Genomic DNA, 14,658 nt, shown 5'->3' on the forward strand with positions numbered 1-14,658 from the left:
TGGTGTGATTTTCTCTTTTTTTAAAGTGAATTCTTATAGTAGGTATGCAGAAGGCAGTGATAAGTACTACAAATTGAGAGTTGAACTGAGGAAACGGTTATCATTTAGCAAACTCAAAAACCTCTTCCCAGTAAAGCTGGTCATACACTGTTAGATCCCTTATGCAGATAGTGAGGCTCCTAAATGAGAATATCTTTGCTTGATTTTGCCACTGACGTGGTTAATCTTTTGGCCCCAAGGCCATGAAGAGGAGAAGCCAGCGCAGTGCCTAGGTAGTAAATCATCTTAATCATTTTAAATGTAAAATTATAAAGCTACAGACCATATAAGCTGTGGCTCAGGGCTGATAAAACTCTCTTTGCAAGGAACTGCCAACACCAGCTGGTAGGCTGTCCAAACAGGAAAATCGCACTGATTTGGTACTATTTATGCTTTTTCTCACCTGCTTCATGTCTATTCCACAGATCTGATTGGCTGAATCTTGCCAGCCAATAGTATCAAAATAATGCTAATGAAGCAGGAGAGGGAGGTCACACACAGTAGCATGTTAGTGTGAACTTTATTTGGTTGCCTGCCAAGTCCTGGTCCAGGAAGTCCCCTACAAAGGGAGCAGGGCAGAAAGAGATTTGGCAGTGCTGATTGACAGCTTATATGGTCTGTAGCTCCAAAAAACATTTAAAATAAAAAAGCTGATGTATAAACATGTTTTTTTTCTGACAGGGACTCTTTAAATGTAAACTATTGTCTGAATGTGAACATTCACTTTAAATATGTATGAAAATCATATACAGTGTATTACAAATTTAAAGTTTTTTTTAAATTAACTATAAACCGAAGAAGAGTATACCACCCATTTATTATTCAGTGATATTCTTCAAAGCATTATTGCAGCACCAATAATTTACACATCATATTTCATTTATTTGGAATGTCTGCCAGTTTTCTTTTATTGGATTTAGACTGAGGACTGTCTTAGGATCCAATTATAGTCTGTTTACTAAACATTTATATTTACAAGAAAACTAGTGCAATAAAAATTAAATTAGTTATGTAGTAAGAAATTATGAGCACTGGTTTATTACCTATTTACTAAGCATACTATCTCTCCTTGCCCATGCTTGGACCAAAACATAGTTGTCACAGCTAAAAAAAAAAACAGTATGTCAAAAAGGCAAGTTACGGAGACTGGAGCACAAGACACATTAACCTAAGCGTGGTACATCAGTATACAGCCATGTGATAACAGAAGTACCCTGTGGCAATTTCTTACTTTTTCAGCGTACAGATATTATTGTGCATCATCATGCAAGCACACACCTACACTCAAATGCCTAATATTAGAATTGGGCGCAAATTATTTGTACACTGTAGCAGAGAATCTTGATAGAACCTGTTCTACTTAAGCCTCAACATTAGGTTTGATCTTGTTGAAGTGTTTAGTATCACCATGTTTTAGTGTGTTGTAGAATGTCCTATTCCTAGCATCTTTGCAACTGGTCTTCATTATTTCATTTTTACTGTTTTTAAATTTCCCTCTGCCTATGTCCAGCTTTCAAATGGGGATCACTGACCCCAGCAGCCAAAAATCTATTGCTCTGTGAGGCAACATTTTACTTTTTACTTCTTCCTATTCAGTCCCTCTCTATTTCATATTCAAGTCTCTCATTTAAACCACTGCCTGGGGGCTAGGGTAAATAAGATCCTAGCAACCTATGGTGAAATATCAAACTGGAGAGCTGCTGAACAAAATGCTAAATAACTCAAAAATCTCAAATAAAAAAAAAAAAATGAATACCAATTGCAACTTGTTTCAGTGTCTACATTGTACTAAAAGTGCATTTAAAGGTAAACAGTCCCTAAAAGAGCCCTCAGGGATTTAAAAAAGGTGCCAGATATCTGAATATTAATCATTCCACTGTCCACATGTTCTACAAGGGTAAATGATTTCAAACTGCCAGCTTATCCAGCAAGTTCAGCCTCAATGCAAAATTCAAATTTTCACTCCTTTAAGAACCAAAATTCTACTTTTTAAATCAAAATCTTGGCTGTTCTATTGCAATTATGCCTTCTGGACTAGCTATATGCCCCCTGCCCAACCTGCAGTATATGCCATTAGGAAGGTCGAGAACCACAGAGTTAATAGGACATGTGCTGAACATATTGCTTTAGGGCAAAGACACGTGGTGATTAGTAGTTGCAACTTTTAAAAAAAGTTGCAGCAACTTATCAGTGCAGCACAAATGGCATGTGATTCGGCAGGGACTTGGATAGACACCTATGACGGGTAAGTCGCTGAGATTAGTTACCTCTACCAACTTTTTAAACGGGTTGGAACCAAGAAATAGTCACCAGCTTAGCAGGAAGAAGGGTGAAGCAGCCACACTTAGGGGCGTATTTATTATGCTGTGTAAAACTAATTCGCCGAAAAAACAGAGTAAAAAGCTGTGTAAAATAAATGGAAAAGATCGCCGTCTAAACGCCGGATATTACGCTATTTTCCATAAGTTCCGGTGGAAGAAAAAACGCGTAAAAAATTACGCCATTTTTACACAGTGAAGCCTGGCGATGTGTGGTGAATTTTCTCGCCATTTTTAACAGAGCATAATAAATATGCCCCTAAGTGTGGCTGCTTCACCCTTCTTCCTGCTAAGCTGGTGACTATTTCTTAGTTCCAACCTGTTTAAAAAGTTGGTAGAAGTAACTAATCTCAGCGATTTACCCGTCATAGGTGTCTATCCAAGTCACTGCCGAATCACATGCCATTTGTGCAGCACTGATAAGTTGCTGCAACTTTTTTAAAAGTTGCAACTACTAATCACCACGTGTCTTTGCCCTAAAGCAATATGTTCAAAATGCCCAGTGCATTTGTCATTTTGTATTTAGATAATGACAGCAAGTTTTGCAGTGCTTTACATTTATTTTTAACAAACGGGCTAAAAAAAAAAAAAAAAGGTTTAAGAATAATATTGCTCTGTGTGGGGGGTCGTATGACTGGGGGAAGATTTAGGTTAAACAAAAGGCCAAGGCTAGACTTAGCAAGCAGACAAATTCCACGGATTTATACTGCACGAAAATGTGAGCAGGAAAAATATAATAGCGTGACCAAGTGATATTGGTTCGGACAGGCGGATAAGCAATATTTTGTTAGAAATAAACAATTCTCTAGTACAATTGTCAATGTGGTCTTAAAAAGGCCAGGTTTGTACATCGTTTTCTTCCAGTACTAATTCATATCTGCATCAACCTTCGTTCTGTACGTAAAAAGAATTCCTTCCAATTGTCAATTCCTCTTTTGCCCAGCACACTGGGATGCGTTTCCGGAGCTAATACATGCGCAGTGCATTTTGGGTGCAAGGCATTCGATTTGAATGGAAGTAGAGAGACGCGGGATAGTTGAGGAAGACTAGCTCCGCAACTAAATAGGGGCTACGTCACATTCTGCGGCCGCTGCTCTGTGAGTGGCGCAGGTAGTCACGTGACTCTCCAGGCACCAAAAATAATCGTAACCCATTTTTGTGTGTGAAATAAGCAGGGACTTAGCATGGCACACAACAAGATACCACCCAGGTGGCTTAACTGTCCCCGGAGGGGGCAGCCTGTGGCAGGTAAGAAGGGCAGCACTCATGTACTGTCTGTGTACCCTAAATTGTACCCTAAATTGCTGCCACTGCAAGCGGTATGGGGATCAGAGAGTTGTAGTATAACAAGAACCGGAGAAATGCATTTTGAGGATTGGTTCAGTAGTAAGCTTTAGGTTTCTGGCGTAAACACTAAGCGGCACATTTATATATTAACAATTAGATTAGATCTGGTTAAGAGTCAGTCATGTTTCATAGTAGTAAACACCCAGTTTTCGGTTTCGACACCAAACCATTTGATTTTAGTATAAGGCAGACAGAAGCCAAGCTGGTGCTACAGAGCTGTGCTAAAGCAGTACAATAGCAAGTGCTTGTATATCAAAGGATCCAGTATATCCTTTTAATAATACAGTGAAATCTGTAAACCATTGTAAAAGGAACATGGTATAGTATCTCCCTTTCCCATGAATGTGAATAGTAAGTAATGGGTAAATAGTGATATTTTGACAGAGTGTCAGGCAGTAGAGATAAGGAAACACTGAGAGTTTTATTGGGCTGTTTTATGCACATTCAGCCAGACGCCCCCTGCAAGTCCTCACACTTCTCTATCTAAACTGGTATGTGTATAGCAAGGCCTCTACTGGGTGTATAGTAGGCAGTAAAAGTAATATCTGCTTAAGTGCAGTTACAGTCAAGACTGGAGTTAAATAAAAAGGGTTCATCTGGGATGTTTGACCTGTGGTTCTAAGCTGTTGTTGGGATGCTGATTTAAAGAAGGCCATTGGTTTAATATCACACAGTGTAATATCCTCAGAACAAGCTTTCTGAAATTTTCACTTCCTTGTCTCTTTCCTCGAGAGGCAGATTTGGGGCGGCTTCGGAAAACAAAGCAACGCTTATTTTTTCCCATCAAAGATTTACATTATTGCCAGTGGGAAAGCATTTTTGGGAGATTCGTCATATGCGGTAGCGCAGATTAACCGCAGGCAAAAAAAAAATTGTGCTAAAATGTAAAAATGTGAATACATATGTGCACTATGTAAGGGACAACTGATACTTACACTACCCAAACCTATACCTCAGTGTTAGTGTCTATAATAATTAACAGAACTCTGCATTATCCCGCTGAAGGGCTGACACTATTACAGTGGTTAATACCAATGGGCAAGTGATAAAAACGAGCCAAACCAATTACAAAAACATAGTAATTTTATAATCTTCCCTATGCCCTTTTTAGCAATCAGATTCTTTTCATGCAGGAGTCAGAATCAGATTTTGATTGACAGGTCTATTAAAATTGTTACAGGGAAGTCTCCCTTTGCCTGGAAGATGTATTTGGGAATGAGGATTGCGCTGATGTTAGCACTTTTCCTGCAGGCTGTAATTGAGGCCCAATACCTTTAAAACATGATCTAACCCAGCATAAATGCTTGTTGATGGCCTTACTATGGTTTTGTGGTTTTTAAAGAGTTAAAATGTGTTCTGGTAGAGTCTATGCATAATCTTTAGATTCAATGTAATAGCATTCACTTTTGTATTCTAGCCCAGAGAACAAAGCATTTTTGCTGGCCATTTCTTTATGGGTTTTATACTTTTTCTACTCTATGTTGTACTGGCATACCTTGCCACTAATATGTGCAGGTGGTTGAAAGTGTGTTTTCAGTTACAGCTTAGATTTTTCTCCCACCCGCAGCAAAATTTTTACCTCTGAAAACTATGTTAGGACCAAAATATGATGATCAGGTTCCTGAGGAGAATCGTTTCCATCCCAGCATGCTCTCCAACTACTTGAAAAGCCTAAAGGTTAGTAGGGCATCTTCTTCTGTTAACCAAGTACAAATATTCTGAAATAAGAAACTGGGCTAAGGTTTTATAAACTGCCTAATATGGGTGCTTTTTAAAGAACACGTTTTAAAGAACTCTTAGAGAGTATTTTATTTAATATCATATTTAATATTAGCAGGTACTTCTTTATAATAAAGCAGATCCAGTTGTATTCTACTCTAAACTAAGTCACAAAGCAGATACTGGTTTTCTTCTCAGCCATCATGTTGTTTGGTGCCTCCTGATGTTAGGGCAACGGTTCTCAACTTGTGGGTCGGGACACCTTTGGGGGTCGAACGACCCTTTCACAGGGGTTGCCTAAGACCATTGGAAAACACATATTTCCGATGGTCTTAGGAATAATTTTATGGTTGGGGGTCACCACAACATAAGGAATTGTATTAAACGGCATTAGGAAGGTTGAGACCCACTGTGTTAACGTGTCATGATTTTTGTCTTAAAGGAACAGTAAAATAAAAATATTTAAATAGTTTATAAGTCACAAAACATCCCTAACATTAGGTCTAACCTTTCCCCCCTTGCCTTTTTTAAATGATTCATGTAGAGTTTTAGTGACAAACTGCTCCATAGCAGCACAACGAAAAGGCGACAGGTGCTTGAATTCCTGTGTGCACTGACCCGGAAGTTGTCTTCGTATTGGAGGACCTTCGTCACTTAAGCTTTTTATCAGCGTATGCAGTTTAAATTTATGTTTCTATTTGTTCAGACAGTTTGGGGGTAATGTTGTGATCATAAATTTAAATAAAAAGTTTAAGTTCCGAAGGTCCTCTAACACGAAGACAACTTCCGTGTCAGTGCACACAGGAATTCAAGCATCCGTCACCTTTTCGCCGTGCTGCTATGGAGCAGAAGTACTGTATTGCCAGCAGTAAGTTTACTGAGAACTTTTGAGCAGATTTCACCAGTAATCATTTCTACCACTGGCTCAAGATCCAAAAATTATGAAAATAGCAAATGTTAAATTTAAATTATTGGTATTTAAGTAAAATAATATCTGATGACTATCAGTTTGTGAATGTATTAATTGTACCAAACAATATGGTGATGGACTAGTTATCATTTTATGCATACGGGACACTCTCTCCAATCAATGAATAGGTTGGCATGAGTGGGGAAAAGGATGCCCCCATAGTTACTCTGCATTTCTGGAGTAACAGTCAGCAAAAAAGAAACAATTGTGAAACAACAAAAATTTTAATGACACCACCAAAAAAAATCTTGTGCATAAATATCAGAATTCTGAAGCATGTCTGATACGTGAATTAAGTATGAAATAGAAGAATATGAACTAGGCGCTGTGTCTCTTTAATTTGTTTTCTAAAAGGTAAGTTATGTATTTTGTATTCCACAATCATGACAGTTCCAGGGAATGCTTAGGCAAAAAACAAGGCTCATGCCAGCATAGGGACTGATTCTCTGTCTGCGTAAAAAGCCAGGCCGAGAATCAGCCCTGTGTGGCATCAGCATTAGAGAGCGTGTTTCATCTGCATATAAAATCCCATAATTTGTAAATAACTTTAAAACCATTGAAACATTTTAATTATAAATTTACCTAGAAATTAATTTTCTTTACTATGGAAAAAGTTTTTTTTTGTTTAGAGGACCTTTTTAATGCATACATGTTTTTTTTAGCAGCCTTAAAGGAACAGTGACACTGAAAACTGGAAGTGTGTAAAAGTAATCAAAATATAATGTACTGTTACCCTGCACTGGTACAACTGGAATATTTGCTTTAAAAACATTACTAAAGTTTAGTAAACAAAGCTGATGTGTAGCCATTGGGGCAGCCATTCAAAGGAGAAAAGGCACAGGTTTCATAGCAGATAACAGATAAAACACCATTGTATTGTACAGAACTTATCTGCTATCTATGTAAGGGCTCTGGCACACGGGGAGATTAGTCGCCCGCAACAAATCTCCCTTGTCACGGGTGACTAATCTCCCCGAACTACCATCCCACCGGCGAAAATGTAAGTCGCCGGTGGGATGGCACGCGCTGCGCAGGCGATTTTGGCAAATCGCCAAAAATGCCTCGCGAGGCAACGCCGATTTGCCGAAATTGCCTGCTCCCCGTGTACCAGAGCCCTAACCTGTTCCTGTTTTTCTGACTGAATGGCAGCCCCCATGGCTACACAACAGCTTTTTTTTATAGAAACTATAGAATTGTTTCTGTAGCAAACATATACATTTTACCAGTGCAGGGCAACAGTGCATTGTATTATAGTTGCTTTTTAACACTTTCATTTTTTGGTGTTACCTCCCTCCAAGCTCCCCCCAGCACCATTTATTCCATTTAAAAGTTCCCCTGTGTGCGGACCTGCCATAAAACTAAGTTCAAAGGCACCATTTTCCCCTGTGCAGGGGACAGATTCCAGACATAGATTCAACTGCGCAAGATCTATTGTGGCAAACTAACAGAAGAGGATCCAAAGACAGGGAAAGATAATTCTTTAAACTCCACTGTACAATGTTGCAGTTTCATTGCAAGTCACAGGGAAATTTTCAAAATCCATTCCGTGAGTGCACCCAGGCCAAAATGTTTTCCTTGGGTGCAGACACAGGAGAGAGCGGATTTGAATGGAGGGGCAGTTTCTCTGCCTGTGCTTATATGCAGGCCTAGAAACAGTCCAGTGTAGCACTAGCTATAGACAGAGCTATACATACTGACCACAGTAATACTGTCACACTGCAAAAAATGTTTTAGGGAATATGTGAGAGTGCAGCTATAGTTGTGTTGTTACCAGTGTGTAGTGTAGCTACTATACAGTAGCAACCAATAACAGACTAAAATAAAGCAAGGGTCCCCAAATAATGAAAAAAAATATTTGATATCCACGTGTGCATTAGTCTTCAAGGTGTAAGTTTTCTCCTTTCTCTGAATACCTCTGAGCACTTTTCTTATGGTACTTTTCTTCTGTGGTTAATATGTGCCTGCAAGTGTTGCACTGCCATTTTGGTATCATTGGATTGTTGCTATTTTCCATTTTACGTTGCTACTTGTATTCATTTTGACATTACTATAGGTACACATTTTGAGGTTACTACTCTATTGTTCACTACATTATGTTTTATTCATTTCTTATGGTTTTTATGTTTTGCAACTAATATTATGAGCACTTTTATATTGTAATGATGTCAGCTTTATTGTGGTTTCAAGAGTATATAGGTGGTGGTTAGGTAAGTGTTTTTTTTTTATTAAGGTAACAAGATATCAAGAAAGCTCCAAATGAGGAACGAAACGTCGATCACAATAATCTTGCACTTACTACACAGTCCTGAGAGTGCTCTTGAATAATGATTTAAATACGTATTTTAAATAATGTATTATAAAAGAATAAATGACTCACAGAAATATTGATAATAATATAACCACCCTAAAGTACTTGTTACTACAAGAGCAGTTTTATGTGGAAGACTAACAAACTAAGCTCTAGGGATATATAGTTCATCATAATCACAATAAATAAAATTATAAACCAGTCCTCATATTTATTATGCACCCAACCACAAAAAATAATGGTATTTACAGTCTATATGGAATAAGAACGATTATCCTTATTTATTATAAGTACACAAAATTTTCCAAACACAGGCAAAGCTAACTTTGTAATATATGGCATGATCTGTCACAACTAGATTCCTTGCATGTCATGATCTACATATGGAGACATATTCATTTGTTTTACATACATCCATCTCTGTATACATGAGCCTCTACACAGATTTATTCTAGTCAGAATGAATGTATAGCATACATCGTTCCACAACTCCCTATACTATACATATGTAATGGAGTGAAAAATAAGGATTCTTTATGTGATGGAACAAAGTGCAGAAAAACAGCGCATACATACATTTTTAACATATTGCGGCATAAGGGCTCTGGCATTCGGGGAGATTAGTCGCCCGCGACAAAACTCCCTGTTCGCGGGCGACTAATCTCCCCGAGTTGCCATCACCTACCATCCCACCGGCGACAATGTAAGTCGCCGGTGGGATGGCAACTGGCGGCAACTCGGGGAGATTAGTCGCCCGCAAACAGGGAGTTTTCTCGCGGCGACTAATGTCCCCGTGTGCCAGAGCCCTAAGAGAAGTTTTTAAACCTATACTTATCTGTGTGGCAGCCTTTTTATCTTCTGGCACTTGACGTCTGTTGATACTTTGTTTAAACTTGGCTTAGCACATTGAGTGGCTTAAGCAGAAGAAAATGCTGTGCCCTTTGTCCTAAGTTCCCTTTTTATATATTTTTCTTGTGGTGGATAAGTAAAACAACTGATAAATAAAGCAAGTTATTCTATTAGTCTAATCTAGCTTCATTTCCACAGGTTAAAATGGGGCTGTTAGTAGATCTGACCAACACAACTAGGTTCTATGATCGAAATGATATTGAAAAAGAAGGTATCAAGTACATCAAACTTCAGTGCAAAGGGTAAGTCCCATGTTTTTTACACATAATTTATTTCATAATAATTTTTAAAGGAGAATTAAACTCTGAAAATGAATATGGCTAAAAATGCCATATTTTATATGATTCAGGCCTATAGACTTGTCACAGGGGCTCCACATCTTGGAAAGTCTCTGTGACTCACATGCTCAGTGGGCTCTGGGCAGCTATTAAGAAGCTAAGCTTAGGGGCCCTCACAAATTATAAAGTAGAAAAAGAAGTTGGCCTGATTATTACATTCTGATGCTTATTGCACTGGTTTCTGAACTGCCATGTAGTAATTATCTGTATTATTTACTAATCTGGAGGCACAGCTCTTCCTTGATAAAGGGCTGAGGTATTTTGTGGGTATTAATATTCTAACCAGTGCAATTTGTTTAGCAAATATTATGAAATCAATGTGCAACAGATATGTCTCCTGAACGTGCCAATACCAAATATATATAGTTTTATGGAGATTTCTCACTTGAATAGGTCAAAAACTCCCAGCAGTACACTACCAAATTTCCAAAGCACTGCTTCAGAAAGCTGCATACTTTAGATTCAAGGACAAAAATTCCATTAACAGAAGGTTTATCCTAGAAAATTACACATTTCTGGAAAGAACAGATTCTGGGTAATCAAGAATTGGCACAACTGTCTGTCTACTTCAAACTATCAAGTCACAATGCTTTCCTAAAGTTATTGGTTTTTATCAAAATTTGTGAAATTTTTAAAAAAAATCAATTCAAAGCTTCCACTCTATAGTATCTTATCTCCTATAGGTCATAAAGGAACCAAATAAAACACCCTAAATATGAACGCCAGGGGTCCACTGAACCCCCAAATGATCTATCACTTCTGTTATTTCAGCTCATGCAAAATCAACACATTTACATCATTATATGTGGGATAAAGCTAGTATAAAGTACGCTCACCCCAGAAATCCATATATTTTTGGAAAGTACACATTCTCTTGAATCTAAAATGGGTACCCATGTCTTTCTACTCCAAAGTACCAAGCTGCAAAGCTTTTCTAAATGTAGCAATTTTGATGACATTTCCAAAAATCCCCTCAAAGCTTCCACTTTGCAGCATCTTATCTCCCACATAGAATTAGGTACCAAGATAAAACATCCTAAATTTGAACGCCAGGGGTCCACTGAACAGTTTGATACCCATGCTTCATGTGCGATATTGGTACAAAAAAATATGCTCACCCCAGAAAGCCATATATTTTTGGAAAGTACACATTCCCCTGATGCTCCAAAGTACCAAGCTGTAAAGCTTTCCTGTTTGCCGATTTTTATGACATTTCAGAAAATTGCCTAAAAATGTTGCAATTTGCCGCATTTATCTCACACAATTTCTTGCATACAGAGGAAAATCACCCCAAATAGGAACAGTTTGATTCCCAATATGTATAGATATACCAAAGTCTGTGGTATGTACTGACCCCAAAATGAAAATAGCCCATATGGATTTCTCGCCTGCCAACTCCGCTTTTGCACAGAGCCCCCTGACAGCATATTATGTGCCGTAACCCCCCTAACTATACAGAGACCCCCAGAAAACCATACATTTTTGGAAATTACACATTCTGATGAATTCAAAATAGGTAAAGTTATTTTTCTACACCAAAGCAGAGCAAAGCTATGTTAAAAACAGATCAGGAATACAAATACAGGAATAAAAATGCTATAAAACCAGAAAAATTGTGTGAATTAGTGAAACGACAAAATAAGTCACACAACAGTGTAATTAGTGGTCAAATCACTCAAATTTGCACCAGGGCAATAACCAGTAGCAACCATTCAGTAATTAGTTTGTCGTCCAGCTGAGGATAGAACAATGAAAGCAAAAATCAAATTTCTGTGGGTTGCTGCATGTGTGATCTTGCCTAGTAATAGTGAATAGCCTTGATTGGCATTATAAAGCAGTATGTACTTTATCTTACAGACATGGTGAATGTCCGTCACAGGAAAATACAGACACATTTCTTCGTCTTTGTGAACGTTTTATTGACCGAAATCCTACTGAACTCATAGGTATGTATTTGCTCTTGGTTCATTTTGGTTATTTTTAGGTACGGTAAATTGAAGTTGGGTTTAGGTTTGGCTGTAAGGCTAGGGGCACACAGAGCTAATTATATGCCAAAGTGCTACCTTCTGCTCCTTCTTACAAGCGCACTCTCAGGTACGGTCTAAGCTTTGTGCAGCCACATGGAGTGGATTTTGGCATGAAAATGCAGGAGGAAATAAGCCACTAGGGGTGGACTAAGGGCAAGGGTACACTTAGTGGATTGGTCTCTTACCTCTGTTGGCAGTTGTTATAAAAAAAAAAAAAATGAATAGAAAGCACATCCTTATGCGTGCACCCCCGAAGCTTCTTTGACAGGTCTAGTGTCAACCTGTGTGGAGCTACACGGAGCGCATATTAGCACAAAACATGAATGTATGTATTTTTGCAGCAATATCCACTCTGTCCACTATCATCTGCTTCTATTAAAAAAAAAAAAGAAAAAAGTCTGCGGAGAAAAATGGTCAATCCACTTAGTTACCCTTGTCCTAAGGGGTTCCAGAGCTAATAACTGTCTGTTGTCATTTTGAGCAAAGCTTGTTAAAATTGCATTTGCATAAGCAAAATAAGTAAGTTTACTTGCACAGTTTGGTACTACAGGATCAGCTTCTGTATGGAGGCCTTAACCTAAACATTATGCCTGAAATCTACCGAAAATGCTTACATTGAATATAAAGTTGTGAAATTTAGTTGGTAAAATCAAATTTAGTATGGACATTACTGCAAATCATAAGGGAATCAATTTAAAAAGAACTATTATTTATTTAAACAATATATTGTTTGGAATGTCATCACTGTATCCTTGTGGGTAGTCCATAATATATCCCGTGCCTTTATTAACAAATATTATGGTCAGTTTTGACAGATGTCTTGATCTAACTCTTAAACAGATGTATCATTATTAAATTTCACCAAGCCTGCTGTACTACAATTTCATTTTGTTTTTATGTACAGGTTCAAACTTTTTTTTTTTTATATTATTATAGTGTCTCTTTAATTTATAGTTTAAGCATACCTGATATCCGCAAAGTTTCAAATTACAGATGCTCCCAGTTAAATTTAAGCTAATAATTATATGTATATATTGCAATAATTAAACAGTAGCTTTTACTTGATGGTAACTAAGCTGCATAAATCCATATTGGTGGCAAATCAATCCTACTGGGTGTGTTTTATGTTGAAATGATTTTTAGAAGACTTATGCTATAGTGATCCAAATTACTGGAAAATACAATGTCCCAAGCATTCCAAATAATAAATCACTTACTTTATATAGAACAGTTCTGTTCAGCCTGACTGAACAGATAAGATTGGGCAGAATTACTTGTTTGTGTAAGATGAGGCGTTTACCACTAGATGGCACTATGCACCAGAAAGTAATTAAAGATAAATCATTTAAGTTAATGTGCATTCAGTAACATTGCTCACGTAGACTATCTTTATATAGTCTAATATTTGCTTTTGGTTCCATCTTTGTATAGTTCTGTGTAAAATACCTCATGTTGTTTCTGTCTTTTCTCTTCCTAACAGATTGTAAGCTTTTCAGGGCAGGGACCTAATCCAAACTGTGTACTAAAATCACCTAACCATCAAGCAACAGTTTATTCTTTCTCACTGTCTAATTAATTATAACTTACTGCTGTTTTGTGTTTATGATGTGTATGTTATGGTGTTATATAAACAAATAAATACACACATACATGGAATATATTATTGTCTTTATATGTGAAATGTCAATTTTTTTTTAACATTGTGTTTTTCCCTCAGGTGTCCACTGCACTCATGGCTTTAACCGAACTGGTTTCCTCATCTGTGCCTTTTTAGTTGAGAAAATGGATTGGAGGTAATTTTGTAGCTTGAAGTAGCATTTTGCATCTCTAATCTTCTTACATATACGTCCAGAATATTTACACATATCAATTTGTGCGCACCTGATCAAAGTGGTCAATCAGGGCAAATTATGTTTGTTATATGCCTCAATGCAACCCTGGTCATCTTAACAAGCATACATAGTCAATAAGATAAAATACAGTTAGGCTGATGTCAGACGAGGCGTAGGGTGGATATTTTAGGCAAGCGGAGAATCGCTTGTTGAAAATTCCGCCCTACGCCTCCTACATGTGCCTGCAGCCGAATGAATGAGATACGCTCGGGTGCAGGCACATGTAGCCGAAATACGCATTAAAAACACTTGCCGAAAATATCCGCCCTACGCCTCGTCTGGCATTAGCCTAAAGTCACTGTGAAATTTAAATAATCAGTTTGCATAACCAAATAAAACATAACACTCTTAAGTTCTGAGTTCTGGGGGAAAATTGCCACATGTAAATAGGGGTTCTGGTTTGAAAGTGTTCTCTATTATCTTTGCAATTATTTCTTCCGACATAAATTCAGCACTAATCTAGCATTATTTCTGTACATTATGGGGCACATTTATCAAAGTCCGGATGGGTACGATTACAAAAAAATTGTATTTTTTCTAATTTATAGAACTTTGGATATTTTCACGATATTTTCGTTAACTTATGCAACGTTTTCGTGCTTTGCATCAGTTTGTGTGACAAAATTGTATTTGTCGCAACAACTACGAAAGTTTCTTTATTCCTTCAAGCTTTGGTATTGTGACTTTCCTTGGGCCAGGTTGGAGCTGCAGAGTGCCATTGAGTCATATGGTTGGTTTTCAAAAATCATGCACTGAAGGTTCAAATCAGAAAGGTTTTTGCGCCGTTAACG

General features: G+C 37.6%; 1 protein-coding gene across 1 annotated transcript in view; it reads left to right on the plus strand.

The window, feature by feature from the left end:
- Window positions 1-3,452: 3,452 nt before the first annotated feature.
- The window catches only part of rngtt (RNA guanylyltransferase and 5'-phosphatase), a 148,558-nt gene continuing 137,352 nt past the window's right edge, over window positions 3,453-14,658 (plus strand). Inside the window, 5 exon segments of the mRNA NM_001001222.1 lie at window positions 3,453-3,605; window positions 5,272-5,381; window positions 9,749-9,852; window positions 11,806-11,894; window positions 13,693-13,768. Of these exon segments, the coding sequence (NP_001001222.1) occupies window positions 3,542-3,605; window positions 5,272-5,381; window positions 9,749-9,852; window positions 11,806-11,894; window positions 13,693-13,768 (443 nt within the window). The 5' untranslated portion in view covers window positions 3,453-3,541.

The sequence above is a fragment of the Xenopus tropicalis genome, chromosome 5 (genome assembly GCF_000004195.4).
Source record: "Xenopus tropicalis strain Nigerian chromosome 5, UCB_Xtro_10.0, whole genome shotgun sequence".
NCBI classification, from domain to species: Eukaryota; Metazoa; Chordata; class Amphibia; order Anura; family Pipidae; genus Xenopus; species Xenopus tropicalis.